Raw genomic sequence first — 12065 nt, forward strand, 5'->3', positions numbered from 1 at the left:
AAGGAGAATGGAAGAAGAGGGAAGGAGGCAAGGCCAAGCGGGAGAGGATGGACGGGGCGGGAGGGGCATGGGGGACAGAGGCCTGGGCCGAGGGGCAGGGCCGCTTGCGCCATTTCCCAGCATCTATTGCAGGTTCAAACATGTTGTAAGACCCTCCGTCAAGGTAACGTTTGAACCCTCGGAGCGCAGGGGCCACGGGCCTGCGAGGTAATAAGTAACTACCTGTGGTTACCTTGTTGGTGGGGGCACTTCCGGTCCTGGAAGTCAATAACCTCCTGGGCCGGGGCCGCCCGGCTGTCCGCACTCCGCTGGCCAGTCCCAACATGGGCCGCCGGGAGCTGGTGCTTCTGCTGCTCTTGTTCCTGCGATCAGGTAAGACGGAAAGGTTTTTCTCCGTTAATCACTATTTGCTTCTCCCTGGCAAGGTACTGAAAACAGAGAGAGATGACGGTTTCCTGAGCCACTCGTTTAATTTAGCTTTTGACTTCTGAGATTCCCAGTTTAAAATCTAAACAACTTGAGGCATTCTCTAAGATTGAGGCATTTGTCAAGACCAAGTGTAATTTCCCTGTAAATACTGGGGCGAAGGGGCAGAGAATAAATGAGTGATTTTTTTTTTTTATATGTGAAAGGTTGAGCTCAAATAATAGTTACTTTACTTGAAAAAAAAATCGCCCATATTCATACAGCTAACAGCCCCCAAGTGGTCAGTCCTGTTGCCTGGCTCTCAGCGTGGTTACTTTAGCTCCTGTGCACGGAGAGGTCAGCTCCTCCACACTTTCAAAGGTGAACAATGAACTGCCCCGACTGCGTTCTTGGACCAGCCAGTAGTTGCATTTACCAGTTGCCTGTTTGCGCTGGTTTGAGTAAGGATTTCCCTACACAGACGTCTGCTTTTATGCCTGGAGGAATCGCAGGCACTGATTTGCCAAATGGTGTGTGCAGATAGCAACACACACTCGGGGCTGGAGGGAGGCCAGGCCCATTATTATACATACATGTGTGTGTGAGTGTGTGTGAGTGTGTGTGTGTGTGTGTGTGCGTGTGTGTGTGTGCCCATTAGCTGGTGCAGTAGGTAGGGTAGTAGATTCCCCCCCCCCCCCCCCCGCCCCGTTGTATAGACGGCTTAATCCAGTGGTGGGCAAACTCATTAGTCACAGAGCCAAATATCAACAGTACAACGATTGAAATTTCTTTTGAGAGCCACATTTTTTAAACTTAAACTTTTTCTAACGCCACGTCTTCAAAATAGACTCGCCCAGGCCGTGGTATTTTGTGGAAGAGCCACACTCAAGGGGCCAAAGAGCCGCGTGTGGCTCGCGAGCCGCGGTTTGCCGACCACTGGCTTAATCCATACTTAGGAAAATCACGTTGCTTGCCTATTGACCAAACTCCACGCCCAGGAAGCGCAGAACAGAAAGCGGGATTTAGACCAAGAGGGAGCTCGTTCCAAGAAGGAACCTTGTGCTCTACGCACTCTTTCCACCTGGTTTAAACTTCCCGTAAAATATCCTCAGCGTGTCCTTATAGTGCTTTGTTCCTTGACCGCTTTATTGCGATACGATTCACACACAACTCAATTCATGCATTTAAAGCATCCGATCGGATGGTTCCCTCCCTTGGAGCGGGGCACCCATCACCACAATGTTAGAGCATTTTCATCATCCCCAAACACCCTTAGCTGTCACCCTAACATTTCCCTTCCCCCTCCCCCCTCCTCCATCCCCACCCACCCCTGGCAATCACTCATCTGCTTTCTGTCTCTGACCGGCCTATGTTGCACATTCCGTACGAATGGAATGACACCTCATGCAAGTAGTTCTTCATGTAAACAGTGTGCAGATTAGATTTGTAAATTGCCGGATGAAGTGCTGCAAGTTGTGCTTTAGAGTCAAGGGCGTCTGAACTGGGTGGAGCCATTCAGAGAAATCCCGAGGCACATGGAGCAGAGAGGGGACTGAGGGTCGGGGGGATGCTGTGCGGGCGTGCATTCTCCATCTTCTCTCCCGGCGAGGCAGGCAGGGCCGGGCCCCAACGTGAGAGCAGACTTCTCTGTGACGGGATTAGCGTGTGTCCTCACCCCGGAAAGGCTTTTGCAGGCCCTTTCTACAGGAAGCATGGCCCCCGTCCTGGGACGGGTCTCGTTCCCAGTGCGCTGGGTAAGGAGTTTGCGTTCCACGGCCGCTGGGCCGTGTCTGTCAAACACACAGTCACGGGTACACGTGAACATCACAGTGAGGGACAGACAAACCCACAGTGTCAGTAAAAGGCTCTGGCTGGATAGCAACATACAACCACATTGGCCCTAGAATATAGAAACGTATTTAAACTGCATTATACCCCATTGCCATATGAGCCCCAGAGTTAAAATAAAATATGGGGGGAAATTAAAAAAAAAAAAAACCAACAGAAAACAAATGTCTTTTGGGATATCTCTTTGGTTCATTTGCTCCTTAGGCAGATATGAGCAGCTCTGTGCTATGAAACATAACAACATAACACACTTAAAGGCACCTTAATTAAAGGCGATATAAACAGAAAGTTTCTTGTTTGGACATCACTTTCTGTTTTTAATTTAATTTTTTTTTTTTATTGATGTTCAGAGAGAGGAAGGGAGAAGGAGAGATAGAAACATCAACGATGAGAGAGAACCATGGATCGGCTGCCTCCTGCACGCCCCACCCTGGGGATCGAGCCCAGGCATGCGCCCCGACCGGGAATCGAACTGTGACCTCCTGGTTCATAGGTCGACACTCAACCCCTGAGCCATGCCGGCCGACTGGACATCACTTTCTAAGAACTCTTCCATAAGTTTAACCCTTTCTAGGCTGTGCTTTATCGAGTCAACTTTAAAAAGACTCACACACTGAGCTGCAGAGCTCACCGAAGACCAGCGCTTAGAAAAGAGCTCCAAGTGGGAGAACATGCGGACGAGGACATGCACACTGGCCCGCAAGCCTGTGTCTCTATAGCCTTCTCATCGCCATCACGTGCTTTCATGTATCTCACTGAGATCGCGCCAGCCGTCTTCCTGCCCAGGGTCCTCCTTGCAGCTTGGAGCCCTGAGCTGGGGAAAAGCGGGGGGGGGGGGGGGGGGGGGAAGGTATGGGAGGAAGGGTATGGAGGCGGGGCGGGGGTGCCAAGCTCTGACTCCTGCATTGAGTGCCTCCATGTGCTGTGTATGCATTCAGGGTCCGGGGTGGGGGTGGGGGGTGGCTTGCTGAGGAGTCGGCCTCCTGCTGACCTTCCTGTGGAGTTCCCGTCAGCACCCCTGCTCTGGATCGGCTCCTCTTCGGGAAGTTGCATGACTGCTCCGCCCTCCCCAAACCCTCCTTCTAACCGAGCCCCTGAAAAGACTCCGGGTCCCTCCGCAGCCCTCCGCCTGGCTTAGCCCCCCTCCCCCAGCGGCCAAGGTTCCACGTTGCCCAATCCCATTTAGACAAACTTTAGGAACCTCGGCTCTCTGTATTTTATTAACCTCCCTGGCCTCTCGCCCGGTGAGAGCCTCTGGTGTTCCATCCCCAAAGGGTGGGGGCCCTCTCCGCTGGAACCGAGCTGCTCAGGGAGGCCAGGCGGCCCCCGTGGCCCGGGCAGGGACCCTCTGTAGCCTGGTCAGGCACCCGCGGCCCAGTCACAAAGGGCAGAGCGACCTCCAGACAGATTCTTCGCCTTAGATTTCAGCTCACGGAAAATTCAAGGCCAGTGTTTGTCTGCTTTCCTACAATTTCCTCCAGAAGGCAGGCCCCGGTCATCATCAGGGAAGAACTGACTCCTTTTTCATTGAAAGTGGGTGTCCCTGCACCGAGCCCAGCGTGAACATGACCTCGATGGCAGTGCAGGTCCCATTCATGCTCAACCTCCGCAACTCACCGGAAACGCACCTCGAGGCGGAGCCACTCAGGGAGCGCCTGTCGTGTCCGTGTAAGGGACGGCGTGACCACCAGGGTTTAGACGGTTGGAGATCAAGTCACGGCTCCGCGTTCTTCCCGGACCGGGTGAACGGGCCACCGGTGTTGGTAACCCATTTGCCACCGGTGTCTCTAGTGTTCTGTCGCGTCACGGCCATCCAGCAAGCAGACCAAATTCATTCCTAGTGAAGGCTTCACACCCACTAACGTAGCAACTCAGGAGTTGTTAACTAGTTCTACTATATGAATCTACCCATCCAACTGGTCTCTGAACAGAGTGCGGTCTGTGAATGGAACTGTTTTCCTGATTAAACGTTGTTGTTCGTGGCCATCTGTTCTGCTTCCAATAAAACAGCGCGTTTTCTTTGTTGGGAGGCAGAGCAAATAGATTTCAACGTCACCACAATCCAACAGTGGTGTCGATTCATTTTTGTTGTTGTTCATCCTCACCCGAGGATTTTTTCCCCCGATTGATTTATGGAGAGAGTGGAAGGGAGCGGGAGAGACAGGGAGAGAAACATCGATGTGCGAGAGACATGTTGATTGGTTGCCTCCGCATGAGCCCTGACCGGGGCTGGGGATCGAGCCTGCAACCGAGGTACGTGCCCTTGACCAGAATCATACCCGTGACCCTCCAGTCCAAGGGCCGGTGCTCTAACCACTGAGCAACCGGCTAGGCTGGCGTTGAGTAATTTGATCCTGCTTTTCCCTCCACGGGTAGGTCACGGAGACCCCCTGGACAACTACGTGAACACGCAGGGGGCCTCGCTGGTTACGTTCACCAGGAAGCAGCTGGACGCAGCAAGCATCGCCGAATGTGCAGCGAAATGCGAGGAGGAAGCCACGTTCACGTGCAGGTACTTTGGTGTCGTGGCCCCTGCAGGCATCCTGCTGTTTGAGAGACTCCTATTCTGATATCAGGAACTTTGCTCATGGACGTGACAGACAGGATTTAAGAGGGATTTCATGGGATCGGGGTTCGGAATCTGTGTTTGCTCCCTGTATCGGAATCCATACAACTGTTTCTTGTTATATTTATCAGTGTCCCTTTTAGAAAAATGCCCCCAGAGGACCTTATACGTATGACACGAGCAGCTACTATTAAAGCGCTCATTTTTAACATCGTCATCACTAACTATGTGCCGAGGAGCACATGTGTGGAGGGGTTCGGGACCCCAAGGAGCAGAGAAGCAGCGAGGGCGTGCCCCAGCGTCTGAGCGATCAGCGCTGTGTGTGACAGGTCTCTGTGTGGTGCACGCTCCAGTCCCGCCTTTTGTGGCTATGGTGTGCTGTAGTCACAGAAACGGGATAAAATGCAAATTTAAAAAAACACAGCCTATGTGAGGTATGGGTAAGTGACGTAATATGTGCTCTATATTCAGAGGAGAGGTCAATTGCTAAGGGTTGATCAGCTGGGCAGGCCTCCGGGAGGAGGTGTGAGCTGAGCTGGGCTCTGCAGGGTAAGTGGGAGCCGGAGGTCTTCCAGGCGGAGGGCGTGGCCTGGCCCGGCCCCTGGGAGAGGGACCAAGCAGGGGCCACGGCGGCTAAAGCCAAGGGCTGGTGCAGGAGATGGGGCTGGACAGGTAGCTGCGGAGGCTCCAACGCCAGGTCAACGGGGAGAGAACGCAGAGGTGTAGGCCAGGAGTCGTGTAGACCCTTTTGGAAATAAGTTCAAGGCCACCAGAATCGCTTCTTTCCAACACAAAAGCAAATATTCTGGGGCTTCATTAAGAACACGAGTGAGGAAAAGTAGAGCAGTGGGCACAGAAAGAGACAATGTGGGGGACCAGGAGGGAGAAGGGGGAGGGAGAGACAATGTGGGGGACCAGGAGGGAGAAGGGGGAGGGAGAGACAATGTGGGGGACCAGGAAGGAGAAGGGGGAGGGAGAGATAAGGTGGGGGACCAGGAGGGAGAAGAGGGAGGGAGAGACAATGTGGGGGACCAGGAGGGAGAAGGGGAGGGAGAGACAAGGTGGGGGACCAGGAGGGAGAAGGGAAGGGAGAGACAATGTGGGGGACCAGGAGGGAGAAGGGGAAGGGAGAGACAAGGTGGGGGACCAGGAGGGAGAAGGGGAGGGAGAGACAATGTGGGGGACCAGGAGGGAGAAGGGAAGGGAGAGACAATGTGGGGGACCAGGAGGGAGAAGGGGGAGGGAGAGACAAGGTGGGGGACCAGGAGGGAGAAGGGGGAGGGAGAGACAATGTGGGGGACCAGGAGGGAGAAGGGGAGGGGGAGGGAAGTAAGAGCAGCCACCAGGCGATGCCCCATGGCAGCGTCCCATGGACCCTGGGCCACACGGGATTGAAAATAACAGTCTGAGCTCCTGGGGCCACCAAGGGGCACACTTATCAATAGTCTCCTACTTACCCATGCAAGACGGCTCCCTCCACTGACGACGCCCTTCTGCTGTGCCCCCCCCCCTCCCGATTCCCTCCCGCAGGTCCTTCCAGTATCACAGCAAGGAGCAGCACTGCGTGGTCATGGGGGACAACAGCAAGTCCGCCCCGGTCCTTCGGATGAGAGACGTGGTTCTGTATGAAAAGAGAAGTACGCACCATGTTTCCTTTCCCTCCTTCCCGTTCATCTACTTCTTCTCCTCCCCCCTCCTGCCCCTCCCCCTCCTGCTCCTTCCCCTTCCTTCCTCCCTCCTGCCCCTCCCCCTCACACCTGCAGTTTATGGGCCCACAGGGTGGAGGCACCATGGAGCAGGGAAAGTGAATTAGGAGTCAGGATAAGAGTTGACCACTAACCCACTACATCAGCTTGAGTATATTACTTTACCTTTTATGTTTCATTGTTCCTATTTTACTTATTGTTTTGTTAATCCTCACCCAAGGACATTTTTCCATTGCGTTTTAGGAAGAGTAGAAGGGATGAGGGCGGGGGTGGGGGGTGGAGAGAGAGAAAGAGAGAGAGAGAGAGAGAGAGAGAGAGAGAGAGAGAGAGAGATCAATTGGTTGCCTTCCGTGTGCGCCCCAACTGGGGATCGAACTCACAACCTAGGTATGTGCCCTGACCAGGAATCGAACCTGCAACCTTTCTGGTGCCCAGGACGACGCTCCAACTAACTGAGCCACCTGGCCGGGCCCTTTCTCTTTAATTCTTGAGATCAAAGGCAGACTAGATCTACAACTTATCTGGTGACGTTACTAGTTCTCACAAATAGTGCGTCAAGGATGCGATACAAAGCACTCCCTACTATCCACCAGGTTAAGGAAACGGGGGCCGGTGGGATTCCCCCTGCAAAACGCTACCGTGTGCACGTCCCTGTAGATGGTTAACCAGAGGGGCCATGGGCGACGCCGGCCTGAGTGCGAATCGCTGTGGGTGCCTGTGTTCCAGGGGCCGACAGGGGCAAAAGGTTAGGCAAACGCCGGCAGGGACAGGCAAACAAGGAGAGGTGAAAGGTCAAAAGCCCGTCCTCCCGGTCCTGTGTCCTTGCTGTGCACTATCGACCCCGCGCTTTTCTGGGAAGGGCTGGCGTCACATTTCCATCGGCCGCTGGCCGCCATGGCACTGCCACCGCCTGGGTCTAAGCCGCCATCATCACCGGCTGGGCCACTGGGGGGCTGGGCTGTGACACCCCTGCTTCAAGGCCTCGTGCCCCGAGAATAAGCTCCAAACGCCCCCGAGGGCTCCAGGGCCCCGCGTCTTTGAAGCCCACCCGGCTGGCCGGGCTCAACGCTTGCCCCTGCGCCTGCACCATGCGGGGCACACCCCTGCCGCCCAGACCCCTGCCGCCCGGACCCGCTCCGTCCCTCCCCTGGCCAGTCCCTTCTCATCTCCCAGGTCTCAGCTCAAGCCCCACCTCGTTTCAAAGCCTCTCCTTGACCTCTGGGACTCCGAAGGGCCTTGCGTTTACACTTAAAAACAATTTTTTAAAAAAAATTGATTTCAGAGAGGAAGGGAGAGGGAGAGAGAGAAACATCAGTGATGAGAGAGAATCATGGATCACCTGCCTCCTGCACGCCCCACAATGGGGATCGAGCCCACAACCCGGGCATGTGCCCTGACTGGGAATCGAACCGTGACCTCCTGGTTCATAGGTCAACGCTCAACCACTGAGCCACGCTGGCTGGGCACATGTACACTTTTGATAAGTGTCTTACGTCTGCTGTAGGAAGATGTCTCTGTGAAGACCCGCTTGCAATCTGTGTACAGACAGCTGGGTTAAACGCACTCGTTCGCGATAGGTGTGTGAGAAACACTTTCCGCAGACAACCAATCAATTAATTGTAAAGCTGGTTCACACGGGGCACCCTGAAAGATGACACAAATGGATCGAAGACACACGATTCCATGGGCACGTTTTGGGTGGAGGCTCTTCGTCTTGGAACATGGGCCAGCGACAGGGGTGACCTGGTGTGTTTCTGGCATAAACGACTCTCTAAGGCCTTGTCTACCATAACCAGCTTCCTTCTCTTTGAAGCAGAGCCGGGTCCAGAGCCTCCTCTCCTCAGTCTGACTGTAGAACACCTTGGTATATTTATGGTCTCCCCACACATACACTGAGTGGCCAGATTGTTATCATCTCTGAACGCATAATCATCTGGCCACTCAGTGTGTATCCTATAGAATAAAAGGCTAATATGCAAATTGTCCCCCCAACCAGGAGTTTGACCAGCAGGCAGGCTGGCCAACCGCCCATGTCCCCGCCCCCTGGCCAGGCTGGCTGGACCCCACCCATGCACGAATTCATGCACCGGGCCTACACACACACACACACACACACACACACACACACACACTAAGTGGCCAGATTATTATGTGTTCAGAGATCATAATAATCTGGCCACTCAGTGTATAGTCAACTATATGAGTGGTTGCACTCAGTGGACTGGATAGCAATTTTGAAAACTATTCAACTCTCTCAAGTCCTTAAAAGCATTTAGCTTCGTTAAAGAGAAGCCTTTTCTTCTCATTCGTTTCTCAGTTTAGAAGATTGTAGTGACTATGGGTGGTGCCAGGCCAGCTTAAGTAACCTTTAACCAAATACAGCTGCATTAGAAGTTTTGACAATAAAAACATTGGGCTCTTGGTAAGCATATAACCCAACTGGTGGGACCGGAAGTGGGCAGACACACTGGGAGGGGGCCTGCCAGCCACGGGTGCCCACCCTGAGCCACGTGGGACACGGGTGGGCGCCTGGCAGTGTGCTTACCAACAGGATGGAGCCCTGCCCTGTGCATTGGGGAGGTGGTGGCTGGTTGTAACCCTTTGAAGTAGACCCCACTTTCTAACCCTGTTCGGCACTTTTCATAGTTAAACGCCTGGGAGCCTCAGAAAAGTGGGGGTGCTGGGTCTCTCCTGGCCCCTGGAAAGCGCACTGCCCCCCTTCCTGAAAGCCCCCTTCCCATCCCCTTCCCACGCTCACAAGCTGTCTATTGGCTGCCACACGTCACCAAGGGCTGCGTCCTCCATCACTTTCTGTCGCAGCGCCCCGACTCCACTGTTCCCCACTCCGGGTGCCCCCAACACCCAGCACGGCGCCCGGGACACAGCGGGCTGTGGCTTTGAGTAAACCTGTGGAGGCACCAAACAGCTTTGTTAGCTGCGGCTCTTCCAGAGCCATGAAAGGTGGCCTCGGGGGGCAGGACCACCGTGTCCTTCCGCTCCACGCGACGCAGGGCTCGGCGTGACCTTCCCGGCGAAGGGACTGACCTTCGTGTGGTCTCCTCAGTCTATCTTTCAGAGTGCAAGACCGGGAACGGAAGGCGCTACCGGGGGACGGTGTCCAAGACGAAAAACGGGGTTGCCTGTCAGAAATGGAGTGACAAAGTTCCACACACCCCCAAGTAAGCTCTCTCTCTCCGCTGTGCCCACCTGCCGTACTTAGACTGACCGCATCCCCTCCAAACCCCAGGATCGGTGCCCGCACCGGCACAGAGGACTTGCTGGTGCTGATGCAGATGGCTCCGTTACGTATAGCCCCATGCAGGGCATGCTGTGCCCACTCCGCACACATGCTTCTCTGAGGCCCTAGCTCACAGGAGGATGCCTGGTAAGAAAAGAACCACCAAGCCACGGATTCTAGGCTGAGTCTGGGAGACCAGAGATGGCCACGTTTAAGGCGCAATTAGCCGAAAGCTAACATATCAAATTAGAACGCTCACCTCAACATGGTGGAGTGAAAGAGGAAATGAAATACAAACGAGCAATGGATTCTCCCGCAAGTCGCCCGTTTCTTTTAGTGCCATTCTTACTGTACGGTTCCCAGGGGACATCAGGCGGCACTGCGTTCTCGATGACAGAACTCATCAAGTCGGAGCTGGTGTCTCTGACCCCCCCCCCCCCCCCTTCCCAACAAACTGCCTTGACTGCCTCCCATGAGGTGGGCAGACCGCATATTCTTGGGACATTAAGGCTTATGGGGGAAAGCGCTGAGACCAAATGGCTAAACCATAGCTGCCAGGGGCCTTGGAGAGAGCCTAGGCCAGTGGTCGGCAAACTCATTAGTCAAGAGAGCCAATTATCAACAGTACAACAACTGAAATTTCTTTGAGAGCCTAATTTTTTAAACTTAAACTTCTTCTAACGCCACTTCTTCAAAATAGACTCGCCCAGGCTGTGGTAGTTTGTGGAAGAGCCACACTCAAGGGGCCAAAGAGCCGCATGTGGCTCGTGAGCTGCAGTTTGCCGACCACGGGACTAGGCCGAGCATGTCAAACTCAAAGGCTAACACGGGCCAAATAAACAAGGGTTAAGTTTATGTGGGCCGCAGAAAAACACAAGCTTCAATTTTCATAGAAATTTGAAAGAACGTAGGTTTCTTTCAAAAAGTCTAGTATAAAATAGAACAAGAGCAATGATAAAACTAGTGTTTCTTACATACCGTTACATTGGCTGGGCTGCAGAAATATTCATTGTGGGCCACATACCTCTTTTATTTGGCCCGTGTTCGCCTTTGAGTTTGACATGCTTGGTCTAGGCCCATGGTCGGCAAACTGCGGCTCGCAATTTGATAGATGAGGAAGCTGAGGGTCAGTCTATCAAAAACAGGTATATAGTAGAGTCCGCAACAAAGCCCGACTTTTAGACTCCAAATCTGGGGCTTTTGATCTAACTTGTTATCTCCACATGGCAACTCATCTCAAGCTGAAAACTAGCTCAACTCCCCGACCCTGCACTCCCCCTAAATCTGGCTGCATTTTAGATCTGACAGATCTGACTTAATTCTTGAGATGTTACTTATTAACTGTTCCAACTTAGGCAAGATCTGTTCGGTTTTACACGGCCGCGTCTCCTTGTCTCATCTGTAAAACAGGGCTAACATCACCGTCCTGGTGGGGTTCATTAAGACTACACGAGAGAACGTAGAAAGAGTCCAGTGTCACGCGGAGCACGGTGTTAGCCACTATGGTTTTCACAGAGCGAGGCAGTGACAAAGGCAGGCGTTCGGGAGGCAGAGAACCCGCAGGCTTGGAGGCGTTGCTCCCGCCACCTGCGCACGGACACAGTGCGGTCCTCCCGAGACGGGAATGTACAAGCAGGGATAACGGGAATGTTAGCGCCCGTGCGAACACAGCCTAGCAACAGATACCACAAACCCTTCGGCACTGGGATGGCAGGACCCGGAGCTCCGGGTGGGACCCAGAGGCTCCTCAGTCTGCGTGGCTGGTAACGCGCTGACGATCAGGATGCAATCAGAGTGATTCCTTCCTTCCTTCCCGTCCCGCCCAGGTTCTCACCCATGAGCCACCCGTCGGAGGGCCTGGAGGAAAACTACTGCCGGAACCCCGACAACGACGAGAAGGGGCCCTGGTGCTACACCACCGACCCGGCCACCAGATTCGACTACTGCGACATCCCTGAGTGTGAAGGTCAGGAGCTGCCCAGACACCCTCCTGCTTGCCTCCCCCGCACAGCAGTGTGCTGTAAAGCCATTTCCCACGGGGACAGTGTGACTGATCACTTAGCGCCGAGTTTGACACCGTTGAGTCATGCATGAACCTCATGGAACGGGTCAACGTTTGCTCAGACACTCTAGTATTGACCTGAATTATTTTTTTAAATATATTTTTATTAAGTTCAGAGAGGAAGGAAGAGGGAGAGAGAGAGAGAAACATCAATGATGAGAGAGAATCATTGATTGGCTGCCGCCTGCATGACCCCCACTGGGGATCGAGCCTGCAACCCGGGCATGCACCCTTGACCGG

General features: G+C 53.9%; 1 protein-coding gene across 1 annotated transcript in view; it reads left to right on the plus strand.

Annotated features, from left to right (window-relative positions):
• Nucleotides 1-254: 254 nt before the first annotated feature.
• The window catches only part of PLG (plasminogen), a 40385-nt gene continuing 28574 nt past the window's right edge, over nt 255-12065 (plus strand). Inside the window, exons 1-5 of the mRNA XM_079781357.1 lie at nt 255-372; nt 4630-4765; nt 6350-6456; nt 9590-9704; nt 11590-11729. Coding sequence (XP_079637483.1) covers nt 324-372; nt 4630-4765; nt 6350-6456; nt 9590-9704; nt 11590-11729 — 547 coding nt within the window. The 5' untranslated portion in view covers nt 255-323. The remainder of the gene's footprint in view (nt 373-4629; nt 4766-6349; nt 6457-9589; nt 9705-11589; nt 11730-12065) is intronic.

The sequence above is a fragment of the Cnephaeus nilssonii genome (assembly GCF_951640355.1).
Source record: "Cnephaeus nilssonii genome assembly, chromosome: 9".
Classification (NCBI taxonomy): Eukaryota; Metazoa; Chordata; class Mammalia; order Chiroptera; family Vespertilionidae; genus Cnephaeus; species Cnephaeus nilssonii.